Source organism: Terrapene carolina, unplaced genomic scaffold (genome assembly GCF_002925995.2).
Source record: "Terrapene carolina triunguis isolate 2854851 unplaced genomic scaffold, T_m_triunguis-2.0 Scaffold66, whole genome shotgun sequence".
Classification (NCBI taxonomy): domain Eukaryota; kingdom Metazoa; phylum Chordata; order Testudines; family Emydidae; genus Terrapene; species Terrapene triunguis.
In genome coordinates, this window is record NW_020664417.1 from 69993749 (window position 1) to 70017256 (window position 23508).

At 45.0% G+C, this 23508-nt stretch overlaps 2 protein-coding genes across 5 annotated transcripts in view; both read right to left on the reverse strand.

The window, feature by feature from the left end:
* The window catches only part of ZCCHC4 (zinc finger CCHC-type containing 4), a 14756-nt gene extending 6958 nt beyond the window's left edge, over positions 1–7798 (reverse strand). The window contains exons 1-8 of the mRNA XM_024213681.2: positions 7610–7798; positions 7062–7180; positions 5642–5724; positions 4498–4773; positions 3816–3896; positions 3447–3519; positions 1342–1492; positions 681–781 (exon numbers count right to left, since the gene is read on the reverse strand). Coding sequence (XP_024069449.2) covers positions 681–781; positions 1342–1492; positions 3447–3519; positions 3816–3896; positions 4498–4773; positions 5642–5724; positions 7062–7180; positions 7610–7757 — 1032 coding nt within the window. The 5' untranslated portion in view covers positions 7758–7798. The remainder of the gene's footprint in view (positions 1–680; positions 782–1341; positions 1493–3446; positions 3520–3815; positions 3897–4497; positions 4774–5641; positions 5725–7061; positions 7181–7609) is intronic.
* Positions 7799–19195: 11397 nt separating this feature from the next.
* Positions 19196–23508, reverse strand: part of PI4K2B (phosphatidylinositol 4-kinase type 2 beta) — a 39492-nt gene continuing 35179 nt past the window's right edge. For all 4 annotated transcript variants that reach the window (XM_024213685.2, XM_024213684.2, XM_024213683.2 and 1 more), the window contains exon 10: positions 19196–20927. In XM_024213685.2, coding sequence (XP_024069453.1) covers positions 20754–20927 — 174 coding nt within the window. In that variant the 3' untranslated portion in view covers positions 19196–20753. The remainder of the gene's footprint in view (positions 20928–23508) is intronic.

A 23508-nucleotide genomic window follows, 5' to 3' on the forward strand; every position in this document is an offset into this window, starting at 1 on the left:
AATTAAATTAAACTGAATTAAGGCCACTTTAATTCTAAATGAGAATGTCCACACGGAGGTTTAATTAATCCACTTTAAATTCAGACCTTAGGGCTGTTCTACGCTGAAAACTTACATTGCTCAAGGATCTGAAAAATCCACCTTTGAGAGACATAGCTGGGTTGATGGAAGAATTGTTCTGTTGACCTAGCTAACATTTCTTGGGGAGGTGGATTAACTACAGTGGCAGGAGAACCTCTCCCGTCACTGTAATGAGCGTCTGCGCTGAAGCGCTCCAACGGTGCTGCTGTAGCGTTTTAAATATAGACAAACCCTTAGTTAATGATTAACTTTCCTGAATGACCCCATGTGGGCAAGCCCAAAGCTTTGTTATAGTAAAAGCATCTCAAGTGAGAAGGATTAGTGGATAGCAGGACAGCTGAAGTGTCAAAGGAGCTTGATAAAGGCATCACACTGCTCCACAGTTTATCTGAGAGATCACCAATATAAATGTGGCATATATGCATCAGGTACAGAAATAACTTGACAGATGCTGTGGTGTTCGCTCTGCTACACAACAAGGCATGAAGTTGAAGACAAATTGCTTTTTGCACAAAAGTATTCTGATTATCCACAGTCCAGCTCATTTTAATTTCTTATATGTGTAGTGTATTAAGAGCATTAATTAGATTTGGTCATACCTGGTAATCCATCATACTGAAACTTGGGAAAAATTCAAGAATGCGAGACTCAAAGAAGTATGGAAATATCCAAAAAATTGGCAACTCTTTGTTGCTGTGATCTAATAATAAAAAGATTCAGATATATTTTTTGTTAAATAAGGAAAGCAGAATGAGCTGCATGAAAATTTACTAATATTTATGCACTCAATGCAGTTGTTATGTGTGTGACAATAGCTCACATGGAACCAATTCCATTAAGAGGGCAGAATGTTAGCCAGACACTATAGTTATATCCAGCTCCTATCAGTAAATTCACCTGGGTAGTTAGCTTCCACCTAGACAACAACCAAGGATAGGTGAAAGTGACATTGATTTAATGTCTTAGCCACAAAACAAATATAGAAGAAATTAAAAAAAAAAAAAAAAGAATATGAAACTTTGTATAAAGAAAGTGATTTGTTTCAATGTCAGGACATTATTAGTCATATATTTGAAAGAGCACCTCAACCATTAGTTACAACATACATTTAATTTAGCATATTGGTCTTACATCTTTAGAAACTAGAATGAAAATTTGTGTACATCAACTCAAGAGTCAGGTACCGTTTTAAACACTAGTTTATTATTACGGGGTGATGAAGTTATTAACTCCATTATCTTATTTGCTTGCAACAAATACCTTCCTCTTGTGTCTCTCTCCATGTAGCAATCAGCTTTTTGAAACTAAAAGCCAAGGGCTCCACCAAACCTCCAAATGGGGGATCAGTCACCAATATGACTCCTTCACCTTCCTCTTGATGCAAGAATTTTCTACAGATTTCATGTGCAGCCTGCAGGAGATATCGGTTACTTTCCAGAAAAAGAGCTCAAAAAGTTTAAGGACAGCTTCAGGCATTATTAAAAAAAAGTTTTTTTAATATGTTTGTAGTTTCCTTTTAGAAGTCTGAAAATATGTATTGCCTTTTAATTTTTTAGTGTTTGTGAAAATTGTTAGATTGAGAACACTGAAAATGAGTCCTTTATTTTTCATAGGCTAGATATAGTAAGGATAGCAACAGTTCGAGCTTCCTAACACTGCCCTTCTTATTGGGTCCTAACCCAGACCTGGAGGGATGGAGGCCAATGCCCATTCAATATTTGCTCTTTTCCCTTGGCTAGCAATTAGCAAATTATGAATGCAGATGCTAAATAGCCACCCCACTAGAAATTAGGATAAAGTCACCAGTTTATTCCACACCATTACCAAATCTATTACTTTCAGAAACCAATATTCCATTCTGGAGCTGGATTTCCACTGATAGCCTTGCACATCTAGATTAGTATTCTACTTACATCCTAAACAATCATGTACTGTTCCTTCCCCTATGAACCACGTCCAAAAAAGTACAGTGGTTTAATAGCTTCAAATGATTTATTATTCTATTATGTATACATTTCTATAGTGCCAATCATTTGAGACTTCCCATAAGTTAAAAAATTAAACTACAACGGGGTGTAACTATCCCTAATACACTTTTTTTTTTTTTTTTTTTAATTAAGATACAGTAATACTTTAGTAGAATGATAAAGGATTGGAGCTGAACCAAGAAAGCAAGGAAAGTTCATTATGGAACTGAAACCTCAAATAGCTAGTTTCATTCCTGAATGTTAGTTTTATTTATTATTTTTGAGTTAACGTTAAAAGCTATAGATATGTTGTTATAAGCTGGTAGCCAGGGCCGGCTCCAGGCACCAGCACAGCAAGCGCGTGCCTGGGGCGGCAAGCCGCGGGGGGCGGCCTCTTGGTCGCTGTAAGGGCGGTAGTGAGGCCGCCTTCGGTGGCGCGCCTGCGGGAGGTCCGCCGGTCCCGCGGATTCGGCGGTAATTCGGTGGCGGGGACGCCGAAGGCGTGGCATCGGCGGACCTCCGTGCTCGGCGTGACCAGCGGACTGCCCGCAGGTGCGCCACCGAAAGCCGCCTGACTGCTGTGCTTGGGGCGGCAAAAGACATAGAGCCGCCCCTGCTGGTAGCTACAGTAACATTTATTGTGTAAAATTACTTGGATGAAGGTATTGTCAGAAACAATCTCAAATTTGTAGATTATATTACAGTATAGTTGTACTCTGGAAAGTGACTATAAATATGGCATTGTGGGGTTGCATGTTTCTTTTCAATGATTCCCAGACCAGAAGTGCTCAGTATAACTGTAAAAAGATGTTTTTACTAACTGTCAACACTACATATTTGTCCTCACTTCAGAGAGTCAAGCTGAGATATTTCAATCTTGCACATTTGTAGTAAATCCTGCCCTCAGTGGACCAGTGTAACCCCATTGTCTTCAGTGGGACTTTAATAATACATTCTGTTAGCGATTCACAAGTGGGAAGCTTGCTCCCTCTTCACGGTGTTGGATCTGCAAGACTAACTGGAGTAAAAAGCAGTAGCCAGCAGATAGGACTCTGAAGACACAAAGGGAGTAATCTGCTGAAAAGGGTGGGGCCATTTTTATGAAGTCACTTCTCAGACTGGAGAAAATAACTTGTACTGATAAACTATTTTGTATTAAAGAGAAAAAAGTAACTAAAAAGTAGTTAAAGTAAAATAGGCCGTTATTCTTGGATATAACGGTATGTTACTGAAGAAATAGACACTGCTATTCTTTGATCTAAAATAGATTTTGCTGGGCATTACATTATGGTAACTATTTTATAATATTTTGGACCATATCAGTAATTTGAACAAAGTTCTACATGAACAACATACACAGCTTTGAGAAAATGTTCAGGGAATTTGACTGGCCCTTACCTCTCCATCAAAGAAATAATGGTTAAACATATTATAGTGGCAGAAGTCTTCCTCTGTATAAAACTGTGAATACCTGTAAAGTAAGTTTTCAATGTAATAGAAAACATAAATAAATTCCTGCATGTTAGTAACAAGATTTAGGGGGAAAACTTGTGAGCACAGGGCCATGACTGCTTAATTACAAATTATCTTGGCAGGCTGAGTGCAGAAGTACTTATATTGGCCAATCCCTGAGCTAGTTGGAAAACAAGTATACTTCATGGATCCTGGCTAGGGGGAAAAAAGAACAGATGGTAAAAATTAAAAATAAAATAAACCACACAGAAAAAATAGTGTGTGTATGTTCCCCAGACACTTAGCAAAACCTACCTGAAATCAATATCTAGCAGAAGGCTTTTAACACTGGACTCCTGTTCTCGTGACACTTTTAATCGGATCAACTCATGAAGCCTGAAGTAATTAAAGCAAAGCAGTTTTACATATCATATATCATATCATGAGTGCTTCAGAAAATAGTCATCTAGATAAAGAAAAAAAACTTATTTTTCAGATGAAATAACTTGAATTTGGGAGATTTCAGTTTGATCAATCTTTGAATTTCACTAATATTTAAAGTTAGAAAGAAATGTCCCATTACCTGAAACACAATATCAGAGGTTATAAAGCAGTGGAGATTGTTGAGCCCATCAGAATTCTCAACACTTTTTTTTTTTTTTTTAAATAAAAAGAGGCTTCTTGTGTGAAGGGAAAACCCAGTGCACTTCAGTGCCACTACCATGGAAGACAGCAAAACTCTACTTTCTAATGAAAGATGACTGTTGGTACTTCACTATAATATTTATAAGGTCTTCCCTACCTGCATCTTCATAAGAACTTCATGAGCTGCTTTGGCAATACCAAGTACTTCGAACCAGAGCTCATGAAAGCACTTTTAATGTCACATACAGAGGGAGAGAACCCTTCTACTAGATACTCAATCATGTAAGGAAAAGGACTAAGCAAATTAGGAACAAGTATTTCTTGCAAGACATATTGATGCTCACTAACATACCTTGGTGTGCCAACACAGAGCACTCTTTTGAATCCTAGTGCAATAATAAGGTCCAGCAGAAACTGACAGCTTCTATCTGCAAACAAATACTGTGCATTTGTCTTCTTATTCTTCAGTGGACACAAAAGTTGACTGGGCCTTTGTAAATGGGCAATGGAGAGATCACTAAGTACTTGATGGCCACAGTGTTTTCCCCACTCCATGGGCAATAGCAACTGCTGGCATTCTTGACAAAATTTCCTTTTTGATAATGGCAATAGACCAAACTGCTTATACCTTCAAATACAAGATAAAATGAGGAACCAATTTTACAAAACAAACCATTGAATGAAGGTATGAAATTAGTCCAAGTATTTTATAAAAGTTTAAACAATAAAATAGCACTATTTCAAACATACTGCACCTCCATCAATTAATGGTTAAGAAAAAAATGTTCAACAGCATGCTTGGGAAAAGCCTTACTTGACAAGAGAAGGGTGTAGTATGGGGCTAATTGTGTTGTGAATCTCACCAGAGGCTGGTCTACATAGAGAAGAACCTATTCCTGCTATTAGCTAAAGAGCCACTCCTTTAACTCAAGTGGTAGAAGCCTGTTCTTTTGGTGCTAAAGGTTCAAATGACCTTAGTAACTGAAGACACTGGGCCCCCTCCAGACTTCTAGCAGCAACATGGTCAGCAATACCCTTGGCTGGGGCAAAAACTTCTTCTAAAAACTCTGGAGTAGGATGACAGCAAGACCTTTATGAAATATTCGGTAGTGTACATTTCCTTTGGGCTGTGCTATCCAGCTCACTTAGTCGAGCAATTGGCTTTCATTTTTATACTATTTTCTAACTGCATTCACCACTTAATTTGAACTCCTACTACTGCTGACCTACATTATTTTTATTACCTTAGTGCCCACAATGTGCTAGGCACTGTCCATTCATACAAAGATACAGTCCCTGCCCTGAAGAGATCACAATTTAAGGAAACATTTCATGTAATTTTGTCTTCATAGTTGACTGGTTCTTATTTTCCCAAATCTTGTCTGTAATTTTTCATATTTTTAATTAGTATAATGGAGGGATGATCAGTACATCTGATGTACCTAAACTAACTACATGCTCATATTTAGTAATGAAAATGCACATAGTAACAATACCTTTCCACGTTCTGTCTGTGTGACAAAGAGGGTTGATAACTTCTATTAGCTTCTTCTCGTGCTGAAAGTCTAGCTTCTGACACCTGTAGATATAGAAAATGTAAACAAAGATGTGAACCTAACTATGCTATATGAAAAGTTCACACTTCTCTGTTGAAAAAAGTATGGAATCCCAGAAGACCTAACATTTCTATTTCAGCATCTGACTATCCCTGCAAAAGATTCTACTACTCAGAAGAATTCCCACAATCCCTGCGGCGATCATGACAGCATTCAACATACTGGGAAGGTGATTCCGTGGAAGAATTCAAACATCCTATGAAAGGATAAATTCCCTTCTTTTCATCCTTCTACAATAATAAAACCAGGAGTGGGAAATCAAAAATGTTCTTTTGCAGTGATTTACCACTGCTAAAGGATGCCACAGTCTAAATGAGATCCTAATCCCTGTAAGGAGTATAGCCTGGTGCTGCCACCGACAATGAGAATTTTGCCATTGGCTTCAATAGGTGGAGGATCGAGGCCTTGTAGCTGTCCTGAAAGTATGACTGGCACTCCCCAAGTATTTAAAAAATATTTATTTTATTCCTATAAAAAATTCATATTTCCTGTCAGATTTTATTTAACTTTTTTAATGCAGCTGCAAAACATCTACAAAGAAGCGACAAAACTAGTTTATTTAAAGGACACAATGGAAGGCAGGGAAGTTTAATGGACTGGGAACCAAGGAACCTATAGTAGTGGCTTTGTAAAGTATGTATAATTCCTGTATGGACACATGTCTATCCACTGGCAACACCACTTCACTCCACACAATCCAGTGTATAGCCATCACACACAGTTTTCAAGTTAGACAACTTTTCCTCACTTCCAAACAGCTGGGTTTGAACAGCAGACCAAGGGGTGAAAGGCTTAAGAACCTGATTAATAAACTTCTGCGCTAATATCATCCCCTAAGAAGTGAGTTTTGAATCATGCACAGATATATTGAGAATAGTATTGGAGAGAAATAAGTTACACACTCATGAACGTGAAGAAATGATAACACCAAGTCCAGTGGGAAGATAGTGGCAAGGTATCCTCTCTGAGCTCCACTAAGAGTTAACATTCTTTTTAAATTGTCTGAGCAAAGACATACAAATCAGGAAAGGGTGCAAAGAACTATATTGTGTTTTGTAATATTCGGGTAGAGTGACATTTAACCTCAGCTGTACTTCCTTTGAAAGCAAATCCTATTTGAAACTGGATCCCCAGAGCTGCAGGGATATTTCACCATTTAGCCCATTCTCTTCATCCAACAGTTGGAACTTTAGAAACAGTAAATATTATTGCTTCTCAGATAAAAGAAATCTTCAGTTCAAATATATATACACACAAAAGAAAAAAAACATTTACCATATCTTAAATAGTATTTTCTTACCTTCTCATTTTCCCATTGAAAAAAATTACAGTCTTTCCTATCTCTACATGCTGAACAAGCATAAAATCTTCTTCCCTCTTCTTTTCCTTGGCTAATCTTTACAAACAGAAGAGTAGGACCTAAAGGAGAAATGGGCTGAGATCAGTATATTTAAAAGAAAAAAATGCAAATTTCCCATTTCCTACAATACTAGTTATAAGGGATTATAGAATTAGATTTGAGATATATTTATGGCCATCCCTCCCCGACCCTCCCTAAGTCCCCTCTGCTCTGTTCCGCTCCAACTAGCCCCCATTCTCCCCAGCCCCTTCCCGTCCCGAGTTCCCTCCCCATCAATCCCCGCTGGCCTCTGCTCCCTCCAACCAGCCCCAGCTTTCCTTCTCCTCCCCGACCCTCCCCACCTCCCTCCCTCCGCTCCCCTCCAACCGCCCGCATTCTCCCCAGCCCCTTCCCATCCCCTGAGCTCCCCCACAAGCCCGCTACCTTCTGCCCCCCACCCGGGATCCCTCCCAGAGGCCGGGCTCAGGACAGCGCTACCCCCGACTCACCGTGCGGGCAGCAGGGAGCGGGCCGGCCGGACTCCTGCCCCAGCAGCACCGCTACCCCCGAGCCCCGCAGATTCCTCTCGGTTCCGGCCACCGCATCCTCCATGTCAACCTCCAAACCCCAGTCCGCGGCCCCGCTGCAGGCTGCCATGCCACCGTCCCGGCAGCCTTCGCGCACACAGCCGGTGTGGGGTGGTGATCCCTGCGGGCGAGAGAACACATGCAAACCCCCACGCCGCGAGCGGCGGCTGCAGCGCCACCCCGTGGCCGGAGGAGCGCCCGCCGCAGGTGGGTAGCACTTGGGATTTGCATCCAAAATTAAATGACAAATTGAGCGTTTTCCTCACTTCTGTCCCTTCCCTCGCCCCCACCCGCACAGAGAGCTGCGGCTACAGGGTCTAGAATATAATCTGATGGGTCTAGAATGCCTCTTCAGGGATGTGGAACATAGCTTGATATGTTGTTGTTATTTTTTTGCAGTGTCTTTTGCAATCTGTAAAGTATTTTCAGAAATCTGTAAGGAGGCAAAAAAATTATCAGGAGAAATCCAGACATTTCCTAGAGGAAACTGGAATGAGTCTGGAAGATTCAGTAAATTACCCAGAAGAATGAACAATGTGTCGGGGTATTTGGAACATGTCTAAAGGAGCTTCTCATGTACTTTTGCCCAATAATTTTTGATCTAAAAGCTTCCAAATGGCACCTGTCACTTCTCTGTTCCTCAGCCTGTAGATGATGGGGTTAAGCATTGGAACAAGAACTGTGTAGATAAGGAAGAGGAGTTTGTCAATGTCCATTGAGCCAGTTGATTTGGGTTGTAAATACACAACCCTTCCTGAGCCATGGAACAGAGTCACACCAAGGAGGTGTGAGGAGCAGGTGGAGAAAGCCTTGTGTCTGTCCTCAGCTGCCAGCATCTTCAGGACGGTGCAGATTATTTTAATATAAGAGATGAGTATGAGAAGAAAGGGGTGTCTGCAAAGAATAAGGCACCTGTGAACACAGTAATCTTATTCCAATAGGTGTGTACAAATGACAATTCCATCAGAGGGGGGACATCAAAGAAGAAATGGTTGATTTCAGGAGAACTGCAGAAAGGCAAAGAAAGCACAAATCACGTTGGCAATGTGGGTGATGGAGAAATAAAGGAAGGCAGCTTGCAAGGATGAGGGTATCCTCTTCACATCTCTACACTTCTCCATTCAAGCCTCCATAGACCTTTGTGCAGGGAGTCTGCTCCCAGAGACCTCAGGAAGTTCTCGGTAGCTCAGGAAGACTGCAGTTGCTCAGGAGAAGCCCTGGCCAGAGACAACCTACCTCTATTCGCCCCAATTGAGAGCCATTTTAGGGGCATAGCAGTTGATGTTCTTCAGCTGAGACTTTCAAAGCAACTTAAGGGATTTGGATGCCCACTTCCCATTAACATTCATCAGACTTGGGTGTTCAATTCTCTTCAACATCTCTCTAAATTGAAGCCTTAAAACTTTCACTCTGGAACATAGAAGAACGGGTGAGATACAAAAGTTGTCCCAGAAGGGAAAATAAGTGGGAGTAAGACAGAAAGGCTTGTGAGTATGTGAGGAGGATTACATCCACCAATAGGGAACACTCCCCCCATTGATTAAATTGTTGGCCATTCAGAGAAGTCCACTTCAAAGGAATTGAGGTAAAATTGGAGAGGGTTCAAAGAAGAGCCACGAGAATGATTAATGGTTTAGAAAACCTGCCTGATAGTAATAGAGTCAAGGAGCACAATCTATTTAGCTCAGCAAAGAGAAGGTCAAGAGTGACTTGATCCCAGTCTATAAGCACCGACCTGGGGAACAAATACTTAATAAAGGGTAGTTCAATCTAGCAGACAAAGGTCTAACATCCAATGGCTGGAAGATGAAGCTAGACAAAATCAGACTGGAAATAAGGTATTCTCCATCACTGACAATTTTTAAATCAAGATGCAATAGTTTTCTAACCGATCTGCTCTAAGAATTATTTTGGGGGCATGTCTCTGGTCTGTGTTCTCCAGGAGGTCGGACTAGATTATCACAGTGGATCCTTCTGGCCTTAGAATCTATGAATCTATGAAAATCAAGGTTGGAAAGAGCTCTGTAGAGAGAGGGAAGCCATGTGCAGCGAAGGAAAAGGACCATTAAATGTTATCAGCAGTGAGTGTTTCAGTCTCATTGAAATAATATGTTCCCCTTCCCAAGTGTTTGTGGACCTGTATATTCCTCCAAGTAGGGCTGGTCAAAAATTTTCTATCAGAACATTTTTTGATGGAAACTTGGGTTTTTGACTAAATGTGAATTTTTGTGAAAAGGGTCTGATTGCCTTGAAAGCATTCCATTTTTCATCACAAAACTGAAAAGAGTTTGGCCAAAGGTTTTTGGTGGTTCTCAGCAGCTGACAGTGCTGTAAACTAGGGGCGGAAATTCAGGTTTCCCACAAAACTCAAAATTTTCCATGGAACACTTACATGAAAATGACAATACAAAGTAAAAAAGAAAAGAAAGAAAGAAAATTAAAATTAAAACCTTTTCCCCCACAATTTACCAGTCGGGGAAGGAATTAAAATATATGAGAAATTATGGGGAGGATAAGACGGTTACTCACCGTTGTAACTGTTGTTCTTCGAGATGTGTTGCTCATATCCATTCCAGTTAGGTGTGTGCGCGCCGCGTGCACGATCGTCGGAAGATTTTTACCCTAGCAACACCCGGTGGGTCGGCTGTGGAGCCCCCTAGAGTGGCGCCGTTATGGCGCTGGATATATACCCCAGCCGACCCAGCGCCCCCTCAGTTCCTTCTTGCCGGCTACTCCGACAGTGGGGAAGGGGGGCGGGTTTGGAATGGATATGAGCAACACATCTCGAAGAACAACAGTTACAACGGTGAGTAACCGTCTTTTCTTCTTCGAGTGCTTGCTCATATCCATTCCAGTTAGGTGACTCCCAAGCCCCACCTAGGTGGCGGGGTCGGAGTGAGACATTGCTGTGTGCAAAACCGCTGACCCGAAAGCAGCGTCGTCTCTGGATTGTTGCACCAGCGCATAGTGAGTAGCAAATGTGTGGACCGATGACCACACTGCAGCTCTACAAATGTCCTGGATCGGTACTTGAGCCAGGAAGGCAGTCGAGGAGGCCTGGGCCCTCGTGGAATGAGCGGTGAGGCGTGGCGTCGGTACACCGGCCAGGTCGTAGCAAGCACGAATACAGGACGTGATCCAAGTGGATAGGCACTGAGAAGAGACCGGTGAGCCTTTCATCCGGTCGGCCACCGCAACGAAGAGTTGCGTCGTCTTCCTAAATGGCTTTGTACGGTCAATATAGAAAGCCAGGGCCCTGCGTACGTCCAAAGAGTGTAAACGCTGGTCTTGACGAGTAGCGTGAGGTTTCGGATGGAAGACCGGGAGGAAAATATCCTGGTTCACGTGGAAAGGTGACACCACCTTTGGCAGAAAGGCAGGATGGGGGCGAAGCTGCACCTTGTCCTTGTGGAACACCGTGTAAGGGGGCTCGGATGTCAGCGCCCTGAGTTCCGAGACGCGTCGTGCTGAGGTGATGGCTACCAGGAAGGCAGTCTTCCAAGATAAGTACAGGAGCGAGCAGGTAGCCAAAGGTTCAAACGGAGGCCCTGTGAGCCTGGAGAGGACGAGGTTGAGGTCCCACGTTGGAACCGGCTGTCGCTGCTGTGGGTACAGCCGGTCTAAGCCCTTGAGGAATCTAACGACCATCGGGTTCGAGAAGACCGAGGACGTGAGTTCCCCTGGGTGGAAAGCGGAAATAGCGGCGAGGTGAACCCTAATTGAGGATGTTGCCAAGCCTTGCTGTCTGAGGGACAGGAGGTATTCCAGTATCAAGGGGATAGGAGCCTGCGAGGGAGACGTAGCTCGTTGCTCACACCAGCAGGAGAACCTCTTCCACTTGGCTAAATACGTGGTCCACGTAGAGGGCTTTCTACTTCCCAGCAGGACCTGTTGGACGGCCTGCGAGCATTGCCGCTCTGAGCGACTCAACCATGAAGCATCCACGCCGTGAGGTGGAGCGACTGCAGGTCGGGGTGACACAGCCGGCCGTGGTCCTGAGAGATGAGATCCCGACTCAAGGGGAGCGTGATCGGCCTCTGTACTGACAGCTCTAGAAGTGTGGTGTACCAGTGCTGTCTCGGCCAAGCGGGAGCGACCAGAATTACCCGTGCATGGTCCCTGCGGATCTTGAGCAGCACCCTGTGGACCAGCGGGAATGGGGGAAAGGCGTAGAACAGATGGTCTTTCCATGCCATGAGGAAGGCGTCCGACCGAGAGCCCGGGGCTCGACCGTGTAGGGAGCAGAATGCCTGGCACTTCCTGTTGGCCCGAGATGCGAACAGGTCGATCTGGGGAAACCCCCACCTCTGGAAAACGGAATAGATGATGTCCGGGCGAATCGACCACTCGTGCGTTTGGAAGGACCTGCTGAGACGGTCTGCCAGCGTATTCTGGACTCCAGGCAGGAATGACGCCGTGAGATGTATCGAGTGGGCGATGCAAAAGTCCCACAGGCGAATGGCCTCTTGGCATAGGGGAGATGAGCGGGCTCCGCCTTGCTTGTTGATGTAAAACATGGCCGTGGTGTTGTCGGTGAGAATCAGCACGCAACGGCCCTGTAGGAAGTTGAGGAAAGCCTGGCAAGCCAGGCGCACTGCCATCAGCTCTCGGACGTTGATGTGCAGGGCTAGTTGGGACGCCGACCACAGGCCTTGGGTATGATGCTCCCCCAGGTGAGCGCCCCATCCTAGAGATGAAGCGTCCGTAACTAGGTGGAGGGAGGGCTGTGGGGCGTGAAAGGGTACTCCTGCACAGACCGCAGTGCGATCCGTCCACCATGTGAGGGAGGCCAAGACTGCGGTCGGAACCGTGACCACTACGCTCAGGTCGTCTCGATGAGGACGGTAAACCGATGACACCCAAGTCTGCAATGGGCGAAGTCGCAGTCTGGCGTGCCTGGTTACGTAGGTGCACGAGGCCATGTGGCCCAAGAGGGCAAGGCATGTCCTTACGGTGGTAGTTGGAAAGGCCCTGAGTCCTTGAATGGCGCTTGAAATGGTATGAAAGCGGCTGTCTGGCAGGATGGCTCGGGCATGTCTGGAGTCCAGGATTGCTCCAATGAACTCTATTCTTTGAGTTGGTACTAGAGTGGACTTCTCTCTGTTGAGTAGAATGCCCAGCTCGTGGAAAGTGCGTGTCACTATGTGGACATGGGCCTGCACTTGGTCTCTGGTGCGGCCGCGTACCAGCCAGTCGTCCAAGTACGGGAACAGCTGTATCCCTTGTCGACGAAGGAAGGCCGCGACGACTGCCAGACACTTTGTGAACACCCTGGGAGCCGAGGACAAGCCGAAGGGAAGGACTGCGAATTGGTAGTGCACCCTGTTTACTACAAATCGCAGGAAGCGCCTGTGAGGCGGATAAATCGCTATGTGGAAATAAGCGTCCTTCATGTCGAGGGCGGCGAACCAGTCTCCAGGATCCAGTGAAGGGATGATGGTCCCCAATGATACCATGCGGAACTTCAACTTTACTATGAATTTGTTGAGCCCGCGCAAGTCTAAGATGGGCCTTAGACCCCCTTTTGACTTGGGTATCAGGAAGTAGCGGGAGTAAAATCCCCTGCCCCTTAGCTCCGATGGAACCTCCTCTATGGCCCCCATAGCGAGGAGCCCAAAAACCTCCTGTGTAAGGAGTTGCTCGTGAGAAGGGTCCCTGAAGAGGGACGGGGAGGGGGAGTGGGAGGGGGGGGGCGAGGAAAACTGGAGGGCGTATCCCCTTTCCACCGTGCGAAGGACCCAACGGTCCGAGGTTATACGGGACCAAGCACGGTGGAAGCGGGAGAGGCGGTCCCGGAAAGGGGGAGTCGGATCCTGGGTACCGGTCGTGGTGCCGTCCTCGACCGCACCTTCAAAAGGCTTGTCTAGGCCCTGAAGGTGGCCTAGACTGGCCCTGGTTCTGACCGGGTTGAGGGCCGGTCGACCTTCTCCTACCACCTCGACCCCGCCTCCTAGCAAAGTCCTGTCTTGGACGAGGCGGGGGAGGGTAGAACCGCTGAGGCTGCGGCCTGAAGGGCCTGCGCTGAGGCCCTGGGACATGCATCCCCAGGGAGCGCATCATTGTCCGGGAGTCTTTGAGGTTTTGGAGCCTCGAGTCTGTTTTCTCCGAAAAGAGGCCCTGGCCCTCAAACGGTAGATCCTGCAGGGTCTGCTGCAGTTCCGGAGGCAAGCCCGACACCTGGAGCCAGGAGATTCGGCGCATTGCTATCCCCGACGCCAGGGTCCTAGCGGCCGAGTCCGCTATATCGAGGGACGCCTGTAGGGAGGTGCATGCCACCCGCTTGCCCTCCTCTACCAGGGCCCCAAACTCGTCCCTCGAGTCCTGGGGAACCAGTTCTTTAAATTTCCCCATCGAGGACCACATATTGAAGCCGTAGCGGCTCAGTAGCGCCTGCTGGTTCGCTGCCCGCAATTGCAGTCCGCCAGCCGAATACACCTTGCGTCCGAACAAATCGAAGCGCTTAGCGTCCTTCGATTTGGGCGCAGCGGCCTGCTGGCCATGGCGCTCCCGTGCATTCACTGAGGAAACCACCAGTGAGCACGGTTGGGGGTGAATGTACAGATACTCATGATCCTTTGATGGGACAAAGTATTTTCTCTCAACCCCTCTGGCCGTGGGTGGAATAGAGGCCGGGGTCTGCCAGATAGTAGTGGCGGTGGCCTGGATGGTGCGGACCAGCGGTAATGCCACCCTGGATGGAGCATCCGCTGAGATGATCTGCACTATCGGGTCATGGACCTCCGCAACCTCCTCCACCTGGAGGTCCAGATTGCGAGCCATGCGCCGCAGTAGGTCCTGGTGGGCCCGAAGGTCTATCGGGGGCGGCCCGATGGACGACGTGCCCGCTACGGCCTCATCAGGAGAGGACGAGGAAGATGCCCCCGGTGGCAAGGGGTCCAATGGTTGGTCCTGCTCCAGGTGCTCCTGGTGTTGGGCATCTCCTGCCCCCTGGTCAGGGGCCTCTGCAGGTGCGGGCACTGGAGCCTCCACGTCCCTTGGAGGAGGGCGGGAGATGGTAGACTCCGGGGCCCTGGTGTCCGAACGGCCAGAGCGGGAAGCCGACAGGGGAGCTCCCTGAGCTTGGTGGTAGGCCCAAGGAGTCCAAAAGGACCAATGCGCAGGCCCTTGCATCGGGTCCTCGGTCTCCTGCAGGTGGCCGGGCTCCACCGTCTCAGATGACCGGGACGCCGATCTCGACGGCCACGGCGGTGCCGAACCCGATGCCGTCGGCACCGGATGGTACGGTGCCGATCGGTGCCGACCGTAAGGGGACCTGTCCCTGCGTTGTTCCGGCGAACGGTGCCGGGACCTGGACCGGTGCCGATAGTCCCTCCGGTGCCGGGATCCCGATCTGGAACGTGACGACGATCTGGAGGAGGCGTGGTACCGGGAGCGGCCTCTCGAGCCCGAGCGGCGCTCATACCGGTGCCGGGAGCTGCGCCTCGACCCCGATCGGTGCCGGTCGTCACGGCGGTGCCGGGATGTTGAACGGCGCCGCGAGGAAGATCTGGGCCGCGAGTACGACCGGTGCCGAGGTGACCCTCGGCGCCGGGACTCCGAGCGGCGTCGGGACCTGCTTCGGGATCTGGAGCGGTGCCGAGAGACTCGTGCTGGCGACGGTGGGCGCACCAGGGCAGGCTTGCCTCTGGACTGCAGCACGCGTGGAGCCACCGGTGCCGGGAGTTGCGACGGCGCCGGCTCCGTGAGGGCGATCAGGTCTCTCGCCGTGGCAAAGGTCTCCGGGGTGGAAGGGAGACAAGGTTCCACCACCAGCCTTGGTGGTGAAACAGTCCGCACCGGACTCAACGGCCTCGGTGCCGGAGTCGACGGTGTGGCCGCCTGTCTTTGGCGGTCCAGCTGCGGACGCGGCTCTACCCCCGGCACCGGGGGAGCCTGTATCTTCGCGGCAGCAGCGTCCCGTGTCTTAGCGGTCTTCTTATGGCCCGGCGAAATGGATCGGTGCCGAGGCTCTTTGGGCGGGCGCGGTGCCGACGTCGGTCGGTGCCGGACAGTCTTTTCTGCCGCACCGGTCGGGCCCGCCGGGGCGCTGCGCACCGAAGCGCTCGGTGCCGGGACAGGGCGCGCCGAGGGAGGATCCGGACTCAGCGCCGCCTCCATGAGGAGCTGTCGGAGCCTAAAGTCCCGCTCCTTCCTTGTCCTCGGCTTGAAGGCCTTGCAGATAGGGCACTTATCTGCTGGATGAGTCTCTCCCAGGCACTTCAAGCAGGAGCTATGCGGGTCGCTAGTTGGCATGTGCTTCCCGCAGGACGCGCACGGCTTAAAGCCAGGAGCCTTGGGCATGGGCCCGGCTGCGCGCCGGGGGGAAAAGGGGAAAAACACCCCCTAAACCCCCGATAACAACTTATAACTATATATATATACACTATAACTAACTACTAACTAACTTGAACAACTATCTATATAACTAAATACAACAAGAGCAAAGAGAAGCTAGGGAGTGTGGAGATCAGCTAAGCCGCGCTCCACAGTTCCAACGACCGTCAGGGGCGGTAAGAAGGAACTGAGGGGGCGCTGGGTCGGCTGGGGTATATATCCAGCGCCATAACGGCGCCACTCTAGGGGGCTCCACAGCCGACCCACCGGGTGTTGCTAGGGTAAAAATCTTCCGACGATCGTGCACGCGGCGCGCACACACCTAACTGGAATGGATATGAGCAAGCACTCGAAGAAGAACCCCCATTTTCTCTGCAAGATGAAACAATTATAGATTGTATACAAGATGGGTTTTCAGCGGGAACTTAGTATGAAAGAGCTAGGGTGTAGATTTACATTGCAATACCGTTAGTTATTCTGCACTGACACCACCATTCCACATCAATAGCTATTTGCACTCACTACTCCAGGCTTTTCCCCCTTGTACACAAGCTCTTAGCTTTGACCCCTGTCTAAATTCCTGTGAACATTAAAAAGGCATTGACAGGATGTCAGGGACAATAGAAATGGGGGCAGGGTGAATATTGAAGCCATAATGAAAGTCACATGGTACATGAACCTGGTGTTGCTACCGGACAGTTTTTTTAGTTGGGTGAGATCACACACAAAAATGGTCAATTTCATTGGGGCCACAAAAAGATAACTGTGACATCAAGGATGTCATTGTGCTACTAACCAGAAGCCCATTAATCCAAGACCCAGTTGCTAGCTGGAGGCAGAATCTGCCATTCATGAGGCTGTATAATACAGCGGTTTGCAGATTGCTAAATACCGATCAAAAGCAGGGCCGGCTCCAGGCACCAGCTTACCAAGCAGGTGCTTGGGGCGGCCACTTCGGAGAGGGGCGGCACGTCTAGCTGTTCGGCGGACGGTCCCTCACTCCTGCTCGGAGCGAAGGACCTCCCGCCGAATTGCTGCCACAGATCACGATCGCGGCTTTTTTTATTTGTTTGGCTGCTTGGGGCGGCCAAAACCCTGGAGCCAGCCCTGGCTGCACCTGCCTGGCCCAGACCCCATTTTCAAAATTTATTCTCGCACATCTTTTAAAAACACGACCTCCTTGCTGGAGGTGGGGAGAGAGCTGAGAGTCCACCTAGCCCTTGCTTTTCTTGTTCTGCAAGAGCTGCGCCTTGGTGCTCACGCCTCTCATCATTCAGCCACATTCAAAACAGGCTTTTCAAACGTGGGTGTAATGCAGGGGAAGCCTACTCCTTTGACTGCAACAGGAACCAGTTGAACTGGAACTGTATTTTAATAAGTTTTATCAGATTTTTCTATATCACTGCTCTTGGAGTGTGACATCCACATTTTCAAGTTGTTTATACTTTTAAAAGTTACCTTTTAAATTGACATTTTTCATGCACATTAACTTACAGACAGAAAGGGTGGATTTGCACAAGTAGGCCTCGCTGTGGGCCTACTCTGAAATTTGACTTCAGCACAGGGAAAAGTTTATGCCTGCAGCTGATCCCTTTGCACAAGAGTTGTTTTCCAACTTCAGTCAAACAAATTTTGCCTACAGAATCAACACAGCTGAGATCAGATGAACTGCATTCTATTCCTTCTCAATCAAAATTCTTTAGTGAGTGCTCATCAGGTACATTTATACAACCCCACTGCATATAGGGGATAGATGTCACATGGAGCAGAATTTAGCCTGCACCACCTTTGTTACTTGTTATAGATATATGATAAGAAAACCCAGCTGGTCTCTTAGCTGCCAGGTGGAGGTTGTCAACTGGCAGATAAATATAGAAATCAGCTACCACAGAATGCCCTTCTGACTTTGACAGTTGCTTCTTTAAGTAATACTGGTTCTGAAACTAGCAGGTGAAAAGCATATCTCCCCATAGTAAAAGTGCAGTCCTTGTGACTCCATAGAACCTCTGCTCCTTCTCAAATGTTACACACACTCACTCACCCCCCCCCCCCAGAAATTTAAAACAAGGAGTCATCCTCCACTAAAATAGCAAAGAAAAAAGGGATGTGCAAAATCCTACTCTCTTCCTTGGTAATTAAGGATATATCTACACAGCAAAGAAAAACTGCAGCTGGCCCATGCCAGCGGACTCAGGCTTTGGGGCTGTTTCAATGCTGTGTAGACTTCCGGGCTCCCAGGCCCTGCAGGGTCCTAGAGTCTGAATTTCAGCCCACCTCTGGAAGTCTACACATCAATGAAACAGCCCCACTGCCCTGGCCCTGCAAGCCTGAGAGTCAGCTGGCACAGGCCAACCATGGGTTTTCCTTTGCTGTGTAGACAAGTAAGTGTGACAAGTACATGCTATCTTGGACAACATATGGGCACAGAACACAAAAGGAAATGATCAGGTGAAAATAAAATAACATGTTTTTAAGAGTATCTAACTATAGATCATTAGCTGGAGTCAAGCTGCCTGCACTTCTTAGTTTCACAAGCATATTATTCACAGTATTTATAAAGTCAGCCAAGAGGAATTCTTGTTTGCTCCTTACTATTCTTTGGCAGGAGACAAGTTGTAACAGAGCAGCAGCACTTGTATTTATATTGTGACTCTTGACATAAGGGAAATGATAGAAACTGCAGAGTATTATTATTATTTTAATAACTTGTCAAGTGATTATAGAAATGGCAGGATTCAGGACTCACCGTCTTCTTCTGTTGTTGGTGCTTATTAATTTAGATAGGTAAAGAATATTTACTAACTAGCTAAATAATGTAACCATTTTCAGAATACCAATTCTTGTTTCACTCTCATCATAGATGAATGGCTGAACAGCTTCTTCACAGCAAGTACTCGAGTCTCAGAATGTTAAGTACGCAAAATAAAGTTAGTATCCAATATATCCAACTGTTTATTAGAAACAAATGTAAGTTTGTTAGTATAGTACTAATGGCATTGCAAGTGTTTTTTGTTGTACTCTTTCCCGTTATATGTAATATTGAAAAAATTCTAATAATGTTCTACATGCATGTACATTTTATCTTGTAGAAAGTGGTTTGGATGCAGACTTTACAAAAGTTTAAGTTAAGGCCCTCTTCCTACTTAAGAAATAAGACACTTGAGGCACAAACTGTCCATTTCAGACTGACATTTATTGTTGCAAGTAAGCATGCCCAATACCTTAAATATACTCTTTAAAATTTAAGAAATTGTTCAGCTAAAAACTGAAGCCATAGAACCTTATAAAGGTGGCTGCCTCCATCTTATTTTAAACACCACAGTCCAGTATACATTTAAGGCTTAGACATTTTAGTAAATCAAGTGAATTCCTGACATGCTACAATATGTACATCAACCCAAAATTATATAAAACAGTATACAAGGATTTTGTTCTTGGGATTAATAGTATTGCTTGGAATTATAAAATACAGCAATGTCTGAAATACTTAAAAACTGTAGGTTTCCTAAAAGCAACAATATTTGTAACAAAGGTTTTTCCCCCACCCCAGGTCCTAACCTTCAAGGACATCACTGAAGTAAAAATAATTTACCATATTACGTAAGCCACAGACGTGGAAGATGAGCCTAAACTGTGTAGCTTCAACATAAAAACAAATAAGTGGCAGACAAACATGGGGTTGCAAGGAGTCCAATGACAGTGTTGCTGTACTCTACACATTGCAATCTATTTTCTGCTTTTGCTGGTCCACAATAAATAATGGAGAGTGTTTAAATTGAAATGTTGCAAGTGGGGTGGCTCAACAACCAACACTCCAGTGTTTTCATCAATCAACAATGGCAGGGAACTACTTTGGTGTCAGTTAATATACTCCATTGAATAGCAGTCAACCCATCAATTCTAAACAAAACGATGCAGTATTTTGTTGTCATGATGGAACTATAGAATGGTACCTATGGAGAAAATATATTACAGACAATTTTCCATAAGTTATTTAAATATACAAGTGATCCTTAAGAGGCTAAAGACCAAATTTCACCCAACAATACATGGACATAACTCCCACTGAGGCCAAATGAAGTTGTGTACACATATGAGGGCAAAAATTTGCCCTAATTCTGATTAAACTAAGATGTGCTTTTTTGGTCCCCAACTCAAAAACCTTTGGAGTATTTTTCAAGTTTCAAAAATTGCAACTAATGCACTTTTTTAAATGCATGACTATTTTATTTTAATATTTTCCAACTCACTAGGCTGTGAAAACCCATGGAATAACTTATGACATCTGTAAGCAGTAACACTGAATAGCATTTTTACAATCAAAGAAAGAACATGCTGTGCTTCATTTCTAAAGCGTCTATAAAAAGGATCAGTTTATAATTGTGTGCTCACATTTATATCCAACAATAAGCATTTTTTCTATGTTGTATTCAAAAGTAGTCTCTCAGAATATGTAAACTGTAAGTTTTCCCTTTAGTATGAATTCAGCCTATAAAAATACAGTATAGACAAATTCCTCTCATTCCCTGACATAAGGATTCACAATTTTGACACAAAAATTGTAAACTTTGATTACATTCAAAATACAATTCTTAAATCTTTGCATTTTCAAGTTAAGTTTTGAGGTTTTGGCAGTCAGAGCCTTCGGTATACAGCAGAATTACATTATTGCAGAGCCTATTTCTGTAAAGTAGCTTACTAAATTACAGACATTTACTTTCCTCTTATGTTGCTACCAGGAGGAAAAGAAAGGCTTCCTGCTATGGAAGGTCTGTGTGAATGCATTACTCAGATGAACAATTCGGCCCTGACTTCCAGTACTACTTCGCTCCACAACCACGCGTGGCATTTGAACTAGCTGAATTGGACTCCTTCCATCTTTTAATGCCTGAGTGAGGTTTAGTATCTGCAGAAATAAAATAAAATAAAATAAGTGGTACCCAATAAAAATTGATTGTTCAGCCTGTTTGTTTAGATGCTGCTCTTAAAAATAAATCAATCCCATAGGATTCTGGTAATTCTATTTCCTCGGTTATCTTTCTCCTAAAGAATCTGCAAGTAAAACAACATCAGTTACTACTGGGCAGCTGAATGTTCCACTAATCTTTTCTCTTGAGAGCATACACACCAAACCCTGCCTTAAATACATCTTGTGAAGCAAGTTCTTTCTGAACTACCGGAATAGGTTAAGAATGCAGAAATGCTTTCAGGTCTACATAGTCTATCACATCTCCAAAGAAACCCATATCTTAAAACACAGGAGGGCCATCAATATTTTCTTAGCCTAGAAGTCTGCCAGCTAAGATTTTAGCTATGAAATGATTGTCTCACATCACAAGAGAACGATTACAGGCTAAATTAAAAACCCATCTAAAATGCAGTTATCCTAGTTATTCCCTCATGTCTTTCATGAACCCTGGGAACCTTTGAAACAGAACAATTTTTTTTCTATTTTACATTACAAGATGGAAAGTTTTAGGGCATCCAGACTATGCTGAACTTTAGTGATGCTATTATAGCCTTTACACAGAGAAGTGTCTAAGCTTTTAGTTACATGGATCCCTGAACGATACATCGCTTAAGGGAAGAGAATGTCTCTTAATGCAGCTAGTAACTGCTAGGCCTATTCAGTTTGTGCTGAATCCAGTGACTCTTATGAATCAACAGACATTTTGGTGTAATTCTTGAAATATCTTCAGAAAATTGCTTGGAATACAAAAGGGTCTAAGAATTCTTAAGAGAATATGGTATTGAACAGTAAAATCTTAGCTAGATCTCTATTATTACTTTAAAAAGGCTTTTCTAAACTAGAATTTGTCTTGATTCTAAGTTAAAGGTTTCGCAGAAGTCTTTTGTTAAATAATCAATTTTCAGTGGCAAGTTACCGGCGTGTCATGAGAAGGTTACTCACTTGAATCAGTTTGGTGCTTGATGAATACTTCCCAGTGATAACTCTGTGAAGAAGGGGATGTGACTTTCATATGTCCACACACCAAACTTCTTTCATAAGTTCTTTCAGAAACCAGGCCTAACAGTTCATTTTGACAAATATGCTTTTACTGGCTTTTTTGCCAGAAGAGCTACTTAATTTTACCATATTTGGACCATATTTGACTCAGAATATCAAAAGCAGTATCAATGCCAGGGACTTCTGTGAAAAGGGTCAGATTAACCCTGTACAATGCCACTGTAAAACTGAACATGCATAACTTCTGCATTGTTCAGACTGAAATCATGAGCACAAGAAAATCAAATTCATAGAGTTTAAAGCCAGAAGGGACCATTAGATCATCCCATCTGACCTCCTATATATCATAGGCCATTAAATTTCACCCAGCTATCCCTGTATTGAGCCTCATACCTGTTTTTTGACTAAAGCATCTCTTTTAGAAAGGCATCCAAGTCTTGATTTAACGACATCAAGGGGTAAAGAATCTATCATTTCCCTTGGTAATTTGTTCCAGTGATTAAATCACTCACTGTTAAGAGTGTATAACCTATTTCTAATTTGAAAATGTCTGGCTTCAGCTTCCAGTCATTGTTTCTTGTTATGCCCTTCTTTGCTAGATTTAGGAGCCCTTTCTCTTCTCCCTGTGAAGGTACTTATACACTGTAATAAAGTCAACTCAATCTTCTTTTTGATAAAGAGTTCAATATATTTAGTTTAAGACTCTCACTACAAGGCAGTTTTCTCCAGTTTCAATCATTTTTTATGGCTTTTTGCTGTCCCTGCTCCCATTTTTCAAAATTCTTTTAAAAATGCTGAATGCAGAATTGAAGAGTATTCCATTAAGTCTCACCAATTCCTTATATAGAGGTAAAACTCACTTCCCTACCTCCAAGGATCACATTAGCCCTTTTTGCAATAGCATTGCATGGGAGTGCATGTTCAGTTGTTTGTCCGCTATGACCCCTAAATCCTTTTCAGAGTCGCTGCTTTCCAGGATACAGCCCCCCTTTCTGTAGATTTGGCCTGCATCCCTCATTCCTCTAACTTTGCACTTGGATATATTAAAATCATTTTGTTTGACTTGGCCCACTTTACCAAGCAATCCAGATTATTCTGTACGACTGGCCTTTTCCACCAGTCTGTGCCATCCATAAATTTGAATCAGCATTGTATTTATATTTACTTTCAGATCACTGACAAAAATGTTGACTAACATCGGGCCTAATACTGATCCCCGTGGAACCCCTCAAAAAGTACCCCCATTCAATGATGATTCCCCAATGACAACTACTTTGAGATCTGTCAGTAAGCCAGTTCTAAATCCATTCAATGTGCGCTCTAGATTTTATAGTGCCCTTTTTTAAACAAAATGTAATACAGTACTAAGTCAAATGCTTCACAAAAGTCAAGGGTAACTGGATAGATGCAACATACTTAACCCCCAAACTTGTAAATCTCCTAAAAAAGAATCAAATAAACTTTGTTGACAAGACATACTTTCTGTCAAATCAAATCTTATGTTCAAGTCATACATTAA